The sequence below is a fragment of the Delphinus delphis genome, chromosome 10, assembly GCF_949987515.2.
Source record: "Delphinus delphis chromosome 10, mDelDel1.2, whole genome shotgun sequence".
NCBI classification, from domain to species: Eukaryota; Metazoa; Chordata; class Mammalia; order Artiodactyla; family Delphinidae; genus Delphinus; species Delphinus delphis.
Genome location: NC_082692.2, coordinates 7,743,972 through 7,756,907, shown reverse-complemented (window position 1 = coordinate 7,756,907; position 12,936 = coordinate 7,743,972). Strand labels below are relative to the sequence as shown.

The 12,936-nt window shown below is 44.1% G+C and overlaps 2 protein-coding genes across 2 annotated transcripts in view; both read right to left on the bottom strand.

Annotated features, from left to right (window-relative positions):
* LOC132432835 (N-acetyllactosaminide beta-1,6-N-acetylglucosaminyl-transferase) overlaps positions 1 to 11,152 on the bottom strand; it is a 79,749-nt gene extending 68,597 nt beyond the window's left edge. Inside the window, exon 1 of the mRNA XM_060023654.1 lies at positions 9,645 to 11,152. Within this exon, the coding sequence (XP_059879637.1) occupies positions 9,645 to 10,569 (925 nt within the window). The 5' untranslated portion in view covers positions 10,570 to 11,152. The remainder of the gene's footprint in view (positions 1 to 9,644) is intronic.
* Positions 1 to 12,936, bottom strand: part of LOC132432836 (N-acetyllactosaminide beta-1,6-N-acetylglucosaminyl-transferase-like) — a 66,622-nt gene that overhangs the window by 9,214 nt on the left and 44,472 nt on the right. The window lies entirely within an intron of this gene.

Here is a 12,936-nt window from a genome sequence, read left to right as displayed (position 1 = left end):
CCTCAAGGGCTCTGTCATTCTTTTAACCTGTCTCAACACCACGCTTTTTTTTTTTTTTTTTTTTTTTGCGGTACGCGGGCCTCTCACTGTTGTGGCCTCTCCCATCGCGGAGCACAGGGTCCGGACACGCAGGCTAAGCGGCCATGGCTCACGGGCCCAGCCGCTTCGCGGCGTGTGGGATCTTCGCGGACCGGGGCACGAACCCGTGTCCCCTGCATCGGCAGGCGGACTCTCAACCACTGCGCCACCAGGGAAGCCCACCACGCTTATTTTATAGTAGCAACATAGGGGAATCAAATTCAGTCTGACGCCCAGTACTGTGTGTGAGCCGAGGCTCGCAAAGATAGAAATCTCACTCTGTCTCTCCGTGACTCTGCACTCTGTCAGGTCTCCACAGATACTGAAACATCAATAAACCCTCAGAAGAAGATAAGGGCTACCAGGGAGGAAAAAAGAGCACAGAGGACAAACTCTGCCTGAGGGTGGTGCGAGGTCAGAGATTTCACAGAGCTCAGTACAGTTCACAGCTGGGCCCTCAAAGATAATCAGGATTTCTCTAGGCAAAGAGGGGCTCAGGGGAAAAACTGGCTGAAAGGCCAGGCGGTCTGCGTAGCAATTACACATGGAATTCAAGTGGTAGCAAAATAAAGCACTTTACATTTTCTGAATATTTAAAATCAGAGCTTCTGGTCTTCCCTGGTGGCGCAGAGAGAGGTGGTTGAGAGTCCGCCTGCCGATGCAGGGGACGCGGGTTCCTGCCCCGGTCCGGGAGGATCCCACATGCCGCGGAGCGGCTGGGCCCGTGAGCCATGGCCGCTGAGCCTGCGCGTCCAGAGCCTGTGCCGATCCGCAACGGGAGAGGCCACAGCAGTGAGAGGCCCGCGTACCGCAAAAAAAAAAAAAAAAAAAAAAAAAAATCAGAGCTTCTCAGGGTCAAAGTGACTGGCAGATTCCCTTAATTGTTGATTTTACTTTTCTAGCCCTGAACTAAGACAGTTTCAATCCCCTAAATGCATGAAGACGGTGATGTATGCTGACCTCAGCAATCAGATGCCCCCTAACTCCTGCAGACCCACCCACACTCCCAAAGTTTTCTGATGGATTTAGCATAGGTGGTAAGGATGCCTGCCCTTTGGAAAAGGAAGTAGGGGGCAGGATTCCTGCCCCAGGGCCTGCTTAGAGGCTGAAATAGAATTGAAAATAACAAAATAAACTTTCTGCAAAACTGCAGGAGAATTTCCTTCATTTGGAGAAAATACCGTGTTTAAGAGAAGCAGAGGGCTTCCCTGGTGGCGCAGTGGTTAAGAATCCGCCTGCCAATGCAGGGGACACGGGTTCGAGCCCTGGTCCGGGAAGATCCCACATGCTGCGGAGCAACTAAGCCCGTGTGCCACAACTACTGAGCCCACGTGCCACAACTACTGAAGCCCACGTGCCTAGAGTCCATGCTCTGCAACAAGAGAAGCCACCGCAGTGAGAAGCCCGCGCACTGCAACGAAGAGTAGCCCCTGCTCACCGCAACTAGGGAAAGCCTACACGCAGCAACCAAGACCCAACGCAGCCAAAAATAAATTAATTAATTAAAAAAAATTTTTTAAAAAGGAGGGAAGCAGAATTGTACTCTTTTCTCTCCCATTCATTGGCTCCTCATTCAACATTCTGCTTTGGCCACTCAACTTCTGGCCAAGCCAGAAGTCTAGGTCCTGGTGCCAATCATCCAGTTCACGTTCTCACTTTTGGGGTACAGGAGATGGGGGTGAGGTAGGGAAGTGGGGCTGAGGGCGACCAGGACCCACACACCCAGTTAAGATGCGATGGAAGTGGCTCTATGACCGAAGTAGGAGTAAAGTGGGTGGGCAGGGTGGCTGCTTCTGGTAGGGGGGAAAGGAGCAGAGAAGCTTCTCTGAGGAAGCACGTGACATCTCAGCTAGATCTGGAGAACAAGCCAGGATGAGCAGCAGAAGCAAAGAGCATTTCAGAACAAGGGAACGGCATGAGCAAGGGCCTGCAGACTGTTTGTCTTCTAGGTTGTTAGGATGACAGAAGCCTGGCAGAGTTAAGAGGCTCTCAACTGATCACAGAATGCTGCTTCCTAATAAGAGGAAAGAGAAACCAGCCACTTAAGGCTCTACACATGTGATGTTGCTAAGAAAAGCAACAGCTGAGGGGTAACCTCTGTGGGCCACATACCCAGTTTCTAGCAAAAAATTATCCCTGTACCTTCAAAACCAAAGGTTCTTCTTCTCTCTCTTTTCTTTTTTCTTTGATCACACACAGAAGTTTTAAAATTGTAACACTAAAAGTCCAACAATCCACATCAAAGAAGTTCATCTGGGCTTCCCTGGTGGCGCAGTGGTTGAGAGTCCGCCTGCCGATGCAGGGGACACGGGTTTGTGCCCCGGTCCGGGAAGATCCCACATGCCGCGGAGCGGCTGGGCCCGTGAGCCATGGCCGCTGAGCCTGCGCGTCCGGAGCCTGTGCTCCGCAATGGGAGAGGCCACAACAGTGAGAGGCCTGCGTACCGCAAAAAAAAAAAGTTCATCTGTTCCCCCTCTCTTTGAACATTTAATGAGTTTCTTCAACGGACCGGGTACAATTTGTGTACTGTCTAATCCTTCCCACAGTCTGACAAGGAGATTTTTTTTAAAAATATTTATTTATTTATTTGGTTGCACTGAGTCTTAGTTTCAGCAGGCGGGCTCCTTAGTTGTGGCATTCAAACTCTTAGTTGCGGCATGCATATGGGATCTAGTTCCCTGACCAAGGATCGAACCTGGGCCCCTTGCGATGGGAGCAGAGAGTCTTATCCACTGTGCCACCAGGGAAGTCCCCTGACAAGGAGATATTTTGATGAGAATCAGACTCAGAGAAATTAAGCATCTTGCCCAAAGTTATGCAGACTGCAGGTGGCAGAGCCAGGACTGCTTTTAAATCCCACCAGCAAATTGGGAGCCACCGTCTGATGCTGCAGAGTAAACAGATCTTTATTTAGATCATTTGTCAAAAACACTCTACAGTTGCTTAAACCTGAAATGCATTCAATTGGTGACCACTGATTTTAGTTCAGTTGAGCCTAATTCCTATTTTTTTTTTGTCTTCAATCTCCTTTTAGCTTCCTTAGTATGAAATTAAGATAGGTCACCATAGGAAGAAATGTTATTTCTGAATATGAAGTATTAATAATATTTTCATTAAATTAATGAAATTTTAATATTAATTTGATATTTTAAAAGTCTTTATTGAGATAGAATTGACACACGGCACTGTATAAGTGTAAGGCATATGGCATAATAATTCGACTTATATATGTCACGAAATGATGACCACATAAGTTTAGTGAATATCCATCACATAGACACAAAAGAAAAAGAAAAAATACTTTTTCCTTGTGATGAGAACGCTTAGGATTTACTTGAAGAACTTTCATAGAGAACATACAGCAGTGTTCATTATATTAATTATGACGTACGTTACATCCCATATTTATCTTATAAATGGAAGTTTGTATCTTTTGACTGCCTTCATCCAATTTCCACCCCCATGTAACCACAGATCTGATCTCTTTTACTATGAGTTTGTTTGTTTTTGAAGTATAATTGACCTACGTTAGCTCCTGTTACACAGCACAGTAATTTGCTATTTCTACACATTTCAAAATAATCTCCACGATAAGTCTGGTTACCATCTGTCACCACCCAAAGATATTACAGTGTTATTGACTCTGTTCCCCATGCTGTACGTTTCATACCCGTGACTCATTTATCTTGCAACTGGAAGTTTGTAACTCTTAATCTCCCTCACATATTTCTCTCCATCCCCAAACCTCCTCCCCTCTGGCAACCACCTGTTTGTTCTCTGTATCTACAACTCTGTTTTGTTGTTTTTTCATTTGTTTTGTTTTTTAGATTCCACATATAAGTGAAATCATATGGTATTTTTCTTTATTTGACTTATTTCACTTAGCATAATACTCTCTAGGTCTACCCATGTTGTCACAAATGGCAAGATTTCATTCTTCTTTATGGCTGAGTAATATTCCTGTGTGTGTGTGTGTGTGTGTGTGTGTGTGCACGTGTGTGTATACCACATCTTCTTTATCCATTCATCTGTTGATGGGCACTTAGGTTGTTTCCATATCTTGACTATACTAAATAATGCAGAAATGAACTTAGGGGTATATACTGATACATGTTTTTGAATTAGCATTTTTGTTTTCTTTGGATAAATACCCAGCAGTGGGATTGCTGGATCTATGGTAGTTCTATTTTTAATTGTTTTGAGGAGAGATGGTATTTCCTTGAAAAAGAACTCACAGATATCCCAACTCACTGATTTCCTTTCCTATGCAGTTGACAAAAGTCAGTATTTCCAGCAGATACAAAAACAGAGATTGTTCAAGCTAATAGTAAAACTTATCCCCCAAATTTCCTTCCCCTGCAAGTCTGCCCATACACGCAGTGATGTGTTTGAGAAACATAAATTCCCTCTGGACATAGCAAGATCCCAGCCAAATCCTTGGGGCCACGACTACGAGTTCCCAGAAGCAGCTTTATTTAGATCTGTTCTTCCTCCCTCCTCTCAAGGTTCCAGCATTCGGCACCTCAGCACTGCATCTGTACGTATAAAGGGACTAAAGCAAGTAGCCAGCCTCCAATAATGACAGAGAGTCCGGCCAGTATGGACTCTATAGCAGAGACTCAACAAGCCTCCCCTTTCAAGGGCACATGGGTACATACAAGACAAAGAATTCCAGAAGGGCTGGTCCATAGTCTGGTTCCTGGGGGGGGGCGGGAAATAAGAAGCAAGTAGAATCTGTCTTCCAAGCCCACGATCTCCAATTTTCTTCTTTTCTCTATTCCTTCCCCATCAGATATCTTGGCATTCCTTTTTTCTCCCTTCTCCAACAAAACCTGCTCTCAGATTTTTTTTTCTGAGATTTTTTCAGAATGAGAAAGGAGGAAAGGCTCTTTTCTCATTCATTCATTAATATGAATTTGAAATAAGCTCCCACTGAATCATATCAGAAATATTCCTTTGTAGCAAGTGGGGCAGAAACCACTGGTCAGTTTTGAAATCTTTAAATCCACGGACCACATGATGAACGAAGCATGCCCATTGAAAGCCCCTGTCACAGGCAGAGCCATGCAGCACATGACGTATAACTCATAAGGGAAGTAGGAGGCAGTGAACTTGAATGCCTGGCTGGTAAAAGGATCTTTTCTCCAGTTGGAAGTCAGCCACAGCTGAGTCAGATGAGAAACTAAAATGTGGCCATCTTGTTGTAGACGGATTAACAAATGGAACTGGGGAGGAGAGAGGTGGGGGGAAAGTGGGGGAAAGATGGAGGGAGGAGAAGTGGGGAAGGCAGGAACCCTCATTTCACAACAGCTGGTGAAGTCTGGTGGGCAGTATCTTTCAAGGCCCCTGTGAACTCTCTTTGTATAACACTTCTGTCCTCATGGTCCGCTTGAGTGGACCACCCAGGAATTCTCATCTTCCAAGAGGCTTCCAGAGGACCTGTCATGGCCAAAGAGCCTTACTATGTATGAGGAGACCACGTTTTGTTTTGCATTTTGACACTGCCACCCTGGCGACACCTGACCCGAATGGTCTGGGGCCTCGATGGAGGGCAGCGCGTCTACACAGAGGTCAGCCACAGCCCAGGAAGTGGCCTGGAATGAGAAAAGGGATGCTCGTTGTACAGTGACAACTCGACCCACAGCAAGCCTCTCTGGGAATAAATATCTGCAGGAGACAGAGGAATTACCATCAACGGGAACAGCCCAGAATCTGGCTGGAGACACAAGGGGAAGGCATTGAAAGTACAAGCCGCGGGGCCCACAAGCAAGTGAAAACTCTGAAGCAGAGGTAAGACTTTCATATAAGTAAAAAGAAGAATGAAGATGCTGACACACGAGCACGGCCGACTTCTCCGCGTGGCTCTCGGACGGCACCACTGCTGGCTGACTGTTCTCCCCAGAGCAGGGAGGACACCTGGCTGCCTGCTCTGTCCACTACAGTAGCCACGGGCACAACTGATATTTGGGGTATATTGGGTTAAATAAAATACATGATTTAAATTCATGTGACCCGTTAATTTTTGTTTCTTTAATGTAGCCACAAAAGACCTGAAATTACACATGTGGCTCACACTGTATTTCTATCAGGTGGTGTTCTAGTTCCCCATGAGGCCGTTTCAACCGCGAGATCTTTTTTCTTCTGTCCTATTACTCCTTAGAGAAACCTAATAAGCCCCAATCACTGCAATCAACTAGAACAATCTTAAAATGTCCAGAACAAACAACGAACATACGCATGCATCAGCAAAGAGTGACGCTCAAAACAGAAATGACCCAGATTTTCACATAGCAGGAGGAACAGTTAAACAAGACAGCCACCTAAGTTTCTGATTCCCTTACCTCCTCATGACTAAGCCCTACACTCAGGCCTACGTCAGGTCCTGCAAGAGTTGGCTGGACCAGTGAAGGGCCACAGGCCTCTAACGAGGATCCCATACCCATAACGCAGAAACAATTTTAAGGGCTCACTCTTTTAAGTTTTTGAAATGCGTGGAGCAGTCCATTTGTTTTCCATTGATTTGCTGATCTGTAATTGCTGGTATTTACCAGAGGTGTAAAAATCTAGTTGCAATAGAGAAATCATGTTGAGAACTCAACACTTCTGTTCAATACATTGATTAGAATCATTAGTTAGTATCACGAACTTCAGAGCGGAAGAGACTCACAGGCCATCTTGTCCGACACTTGATAATTGAGTTCCTTGACAGGGTTTCTTCAGCCTCTGCTTCCGAATATCCCTTGGGTTTGTTCATCACTGAGGAAGCTACCCATTCTAATCCCAGATCCGTGGGTTCTTTTATCTCCCACCACTGACCCTGGATTCTTCTTCCAAAACTACAGCATTGGTTCAATTTCTGTCTCCTGGGCAAACGTTTTAATTATGTGAAGGCAGTGATCCCTTTTCAAGTCTTTTGCAGATTGAATATCCTTTTTGTTTCTCTTGGTCCCTTCTTTGAAAAATGGGGTCTGGCCTTTTAACCTTCTTGGCTACTCTCTTTGGAATCTGCTTTGTGAATGTCTCCCCTTACAGGTTGGTGCCCAGACCTGAATGGTCAATACATATTTGGTCCAAGCAACACAAAAGTGAGAAGAGGGCCTTTTTACCTCCCTTATTCTGGGTACTACAATCCCATATAAACAGCTTAATGGTCATGACTCCCCACTTCAATTTCTTGAGCCCTGATTTCTTTTTTGACCGTGATCTCTGCCAAAAAGAAGTCCTTTTATTTTTTTTAATTAAAAAAGTAATAAAAAATAAAAATTTTTGTTGAAGCATAGTTGATTTACAATGTTGTGTTAGTTTCAAGTGTACAGCAAAGTGATTCATATATATATACACATATATATATATCTTTTTTCAGATTCTTTTCCATTATAGGTTATCACAAGATATTGAGTATAGTTCCCTGTGCTATACGGTAGGTCCTTGTCCTGATTTCTTTTTTAACAATTGTTTATTTATTTATTTTAAATTTATTTGTTTTTGGCTGCGTTGGGTCTTCGTTGCTGCGCGCGGGCTTTCTCTAGTTGCAGCGAGCGGGGTCTACTCTTCCTTGCGGCGCGCGGACTTCTCATTGTGGTGGCGTGGGCTTCAGTAGTTGTGACTCGAGGGCTCTAGGGCGCAGGCTTAGTAGTTGTGGTGGGTACACAGGTATAGTTGCTCCGCAGCATGTGGGATCCTCCCAGACCAGGGCTCGAACTCGTGTCCCCTACATTGGCAGGCGGATTCTTAACCACTGAACCACCAGGGGAGTCCTGTCCTGATTTCTTTCATCACTAGGACATTACCCCTTCCCGCTTTGGGAAAACCACAGATTTAAAAAGCATTCTATCATAGCTGCCTTCTAAGTAGCTGTATTTCCTTTGCTTTTATGCCTACACCAGTCCTCTATTACTAGGATTTTAGAATATTATTCTTTTTTTGCTATTATAAGTGACACTATGATGAAAATACTTTTAAATTAATCTTTTCCCTATCTCTGTTTATTTTTTAAGAATAAATCCCTAGGAGTAAAATTAAGTAAAAGGATATGAACATTTTCAAAGCCGTTTGGTATATAGGTGCCTAATTGTCCTTAAGAAAGACTGTGCAGGTTTATACTTTTTCTAGTGGTCTGTATTGGAACACTCATTGCCCATCCTGGAGTTAGGTTTTTTTTTTAAACACCAATTTGAGAAGTAAAGAATTGTAATCATTTATTTTAATTTGTATTGGTGGTAAGCATTGGTATATGATTGTTTAGCATATGTATTTCTACATGTCATGGTTAATCTGATGTGTTCCTTTTTCCTATTTGTGAGATGTATTTATGTGTTAAAGATATTAACCTGGCTGTATGTTGTTTCTTTTGCAACTACTTTTTCCCCAGTGGATTTTTCTGTTTTCACAATTTTGCCAAGTATTACCAAGGAAAAAAAGTTTAAAAAAAAAAGCATTCTAAGTCTAGGAAGCTTTGTATACAAACATCAAAAACAAGCATCCACGATGGTTCACAGCCCTGGCTGTTCCTGAGAATTTCCCGGAGGCTGAACAAATACTGAAGTCCACATCTACCCAGGAAATCAGGAAATGCATTTTTAAAAGCTCCAGGCGACTGTAATATGTATCCAGGGTTGAACCACTAATCTCAAGAAACCATGACCTTGATGCTCATGTTGATTCAAGTTAGTTTTCCTTTGAAAACTGAATCTGAAATGTGAATTGAAATGTGAATCTGAATTTTTATTTCAAATTGAACTAGCAGAACTGAATTAGTTCACTGTAAACAACTGGAGATTATTCAAGTCATTTGGAACTTGGACCAAGGAAATGTGGAGTTAGTTTAGGAACAACTGAGACCGAATCGAAAATCACCTTAAAAGAACATCAGGCTTAGGCAACCTGGTTTATAATTGGCATGTTTGCTTACTAGCAGGGTAATTTGAGCACATCATATAACCACACTGGTTTCATTGTCTATAAAATAAAGGCGCTGGTCTAGGAAGCTTTAAGACGCTCTAAATTTTGGACTCAGTTCCAGGAAAGAACGTGCAAATGAAAATTGTTAAGGTTGTATCTTGCTCTCATTTTGAAATGATCTGAATTTAGCTATTGGAGCTTCAATAGGGGCAAAGGTATTATTTACGTGTTCAAATTGCTGCTCAAATTTATCATATTTATGCCTGATTTTAAATACCATCACATTTAAAGGAGAATTGTGTTTAATCTTTCATTCACCAGTCAGTGTTCCTCAGTTCCTTGCCATGTCTCAAGACTACAGCACATATTCGAAGTGGGTCTATGGGCTCAGAAAGGTAGCTTGGTATGTCAGCAAAATCAAGTCAAACAGTCAGTCTCTACCTCTGCCCTAATCACTATGCCTCAGTTTCTTCATCTGTAAAATGGAGATGAGTTATATCACCCACTCTGTGAGCAGAGCTGCTGTACAGATTTTTTTAATGAATAGTTGAAACTGTAAAGATCTTTAAAAATGTTAATTTTTTTTTTACTATTTTTCAGTGGTTCGTTCCGTATTGGCCACGCAATGTTTATTCATAAAAACAAAAGTTAAGAGACATACATACCAGGAATCCTATTGAGTGTGACCCAGAAATGTTCATCAGGACTGTAGGTGTCCTTGGACCAGGACAGTAAGTCAAGTGCCCGCTGGTCTTGGAGGACAAAATTAGCGAATTCCCTCGTGAGGGCCACGTAGGCAGTGCCAAAGTAAATAGTCATGTTGTGAGGAGGTGGAGTTTTCAATTTCGCGGTTTTAATCATGTAGGAATTTCTTTTGCTCAATAGTTCCTGGTGGACATATTTAGTCCGACCAATAGCATGATCGGGAGGCAGCACCCCTGGGGTGATGTTTTTCCCTTTAAATCCTTTCAGATACTGAACTATCTCCCTGTTGGTTTTCAGGGGGAAATCTTGCCCACAGGTGTTGATGGCATATTTCCACGGAACCTCAGAGCCTGCAAGATCTTTGATGCAGTTCAGGTCAGCCTGGAGCCTGGAAATCCCACCGTAGACCACGGGCTCCATCTTGGAAGCCAGAAAAGCATTTGGGAAGCAGCTCAGTAATTGCTTCACTGCATCTTTAAATGGATCTGTTGCCTTTTCATCCACATGAACACAGTAGACATTTTGGGGCATGTAAATTGCCCTGAAGAGTCTCTCAAAAGTGCCAAAATCTTTGTGGACGGTCATCATGTAAGCCAAAGGGAAGCCAGCCTCTTCTTCAGAGAGTGCTTCTGTTATGTACTGACTTTGAGCTATGTACTCATAACAGGTAGATTCACTGAGGGCAGTTTTCAATGCATTCTCTGTTGGGTAAAAAACCTTCCCCTTAAAAATCTGACGACAGGCTTCTGCTAATAGCGAAGCATTGGACAGAGATGCTCCCAGGAAATTTTTATTCTCCCATAACTCATGATTGTAAACAAACACAAAAATCAGACCAGTGACCAGAGACACAAAAAAAAGACACTGCTTCCAAGAGCCCATCATTCAAAACCAGGAAATGAGTAAAATGTCTCTTGGGATCTGATCAGAGCGTAGGTAGATTTAACTTACATTTTCTCCAGAATCCATAACCATCCTTTTGGTAGGCGCAGTTCTGATCGGCTGTTCCGTAACCTTCCAGTTGAGCATGCTTGTCCTTTCTTTCTGTCTTCCTTTTCTCCTCGTTTGCCACTGCATTGCATTTCCACCTTTCTGCCTCACGTTTCTGAAGTAACTCTTTGGGATTTGCTTTGCTCAGTCCCCACACCCCCTTCCTGCAACCTGTTTCTACATAAAAACAAGTTGCCTCAGGGAGGTTTTGACTCCAATGTGTCCACGTTTCCCTACAGGAAAATCACCAAGGGGTGAACTGACTATTCTGAAAGCCATTGCTCTAAGACTTTAACCCCAGCCTCTTCTCCTGGCCAAAAGGTTGGCAACTCTGTCAGCTCCAACTTCCTGTTAATCATTGTGTTCAACTGACTGAGTTTGTTTGCTTAAACAGCACTGCCAAGTTAAAAGCGTGGGTTCTAAGCATGTGAACACTGCCTGGGGAGATATTCTGTCAATAAATATTTAGCGCTTAAAAATTAATCACTTAACCTTGCCTTTTTCCACACACGCCCCCCTCTCCATATTGGCTGGCTATGCTATTAAAGCACCGCATATGACTAACTGTTGAGCCATTCTTTCCAGCACTTAATTTTCTCTGCTAGGAGGTAAGGTCCTTAAAAAGGCACATTAGCAAGTGAACCTCCCCACCTAACTGGTCACAGTATGATGAATAAAGGCTAATGAAAAAAAAAAACCCAACCCCCCAAAAAACTGACAGCCCATTGTAACCCCCAAATTGCTAGAGCTGAAGTTAGTGAATGTCAAGTTTATTTCACCCAAGCCCAGGGAGGATGCAGGGAGAGGCAGGAGAGAAGAATCATCTCAGTTTGGGATGTTTTAGAACTTAAGGAGACAGGCTCTCAGATTCATATATATAAACCATTCCAAACTATTAGATTCATATATATAAACCATTCCATTTCCCTACCTGTAAAACATGAGAATAATTTTATCACCTTCATAGGTCAGTCGTGAGAATACAATGAGAAAGCGCATCAAGGGTTCATGGCCTGCCCAGCAATGAATGAGGCGGAGATAGAAGATAGCTGGGCCCCAGGCTGAGATGCTGGTGCTTCAAGGTAAAATAAAGGCAGGAGCAGAGGGGCTTCCCTGGTGGCACAGTGGTTGAGAATCCGCCTGCCAATGCAGGGGACACGGGTTCGAGCCCTGATCCAGGAAGATCCCACCTGCTGCAGAGCAACTAAACCCGTGCGCCACAACTACTGAGCCTGTGCTCTAGAGCCTGTGAGACACAACTCCTGAGCCCGCGTGCCACAACTACTGAAGCCCGCGTGCCTAGAGCCCGTGCTCCACAACAAGAGAAGCCACCGCAGTGAGAAGCCCATACACCACAATGAAGAAGAGTAGCCTCTGCTCGCCACAACTAGAGAAAGCCCGCATGCAGCAACAAAGACCCAATACAGACAAAAAAAAAAAAAAAAAAGGCAGTAGCAGAGAGGAGCTGAGCTCTGCTTGAGTAAAAAGATAAGACAACCACATTCTTCACTCGTGAGGTCAAGGAGACCTCCGTGACTACACATGTGCAGAAAGTTTCCTTAGCGTCAAAAAAGGAAGGGGGTGGGAATTCCCTGGCAGTCCAGTGGTTAGGGCTCCACGCTTCCACTGCAGGGGGGCACGGGTTCGATCCCTGGTTGGGGAACTAAGATCCCACATGCTGTGTGATGCAGCCAAAAAAACAAAAAACAAAAAGGGAGGGGGCGCTAGCCCGTAATATGTCCTGCCAGCCTCCCAGAGACCCTCGCACTAGAACATATCTTGGCTAAAAGATGTGCAGGCACGTTGGGAGGGCCCTGAGTCAGACCCAGTTTGGGCACGAAGCAAGACAAAGCAAGATGATTGGCCAGAAGGAACCCATAAAACTTCCCCCATATAAGTAATTCCTGCCACTCCCAAAGCGTGACTCTCCCTCTGAGCCTGCCTGCATGTCTTTCTGCACGTACTTTTCTTCTAGTAACGCTTTTGTCTCTGTGCTGAATTCTTTCTTCAGAGAAGACAAGGACTGAGGTCCTGTTTCAAGCCTGCTGACCCTGGTGATCTAGTGGTTAGGTTTCCGCACTCTCTTCAAGCCACCTCACCCTGTGGCCCGTGAGATCAGGGCTGGGAGAGAAGAATAAACAAAAGCCCCTCCCCCCAACACTCACATCAAGGAGATGACACAGTTACCATCTCTCCTTTGAAATCTTCTTAGTCTTCCCTACTCCTCCCTCTGTGAGCCCATGCCAAGTAGTATACACCTAG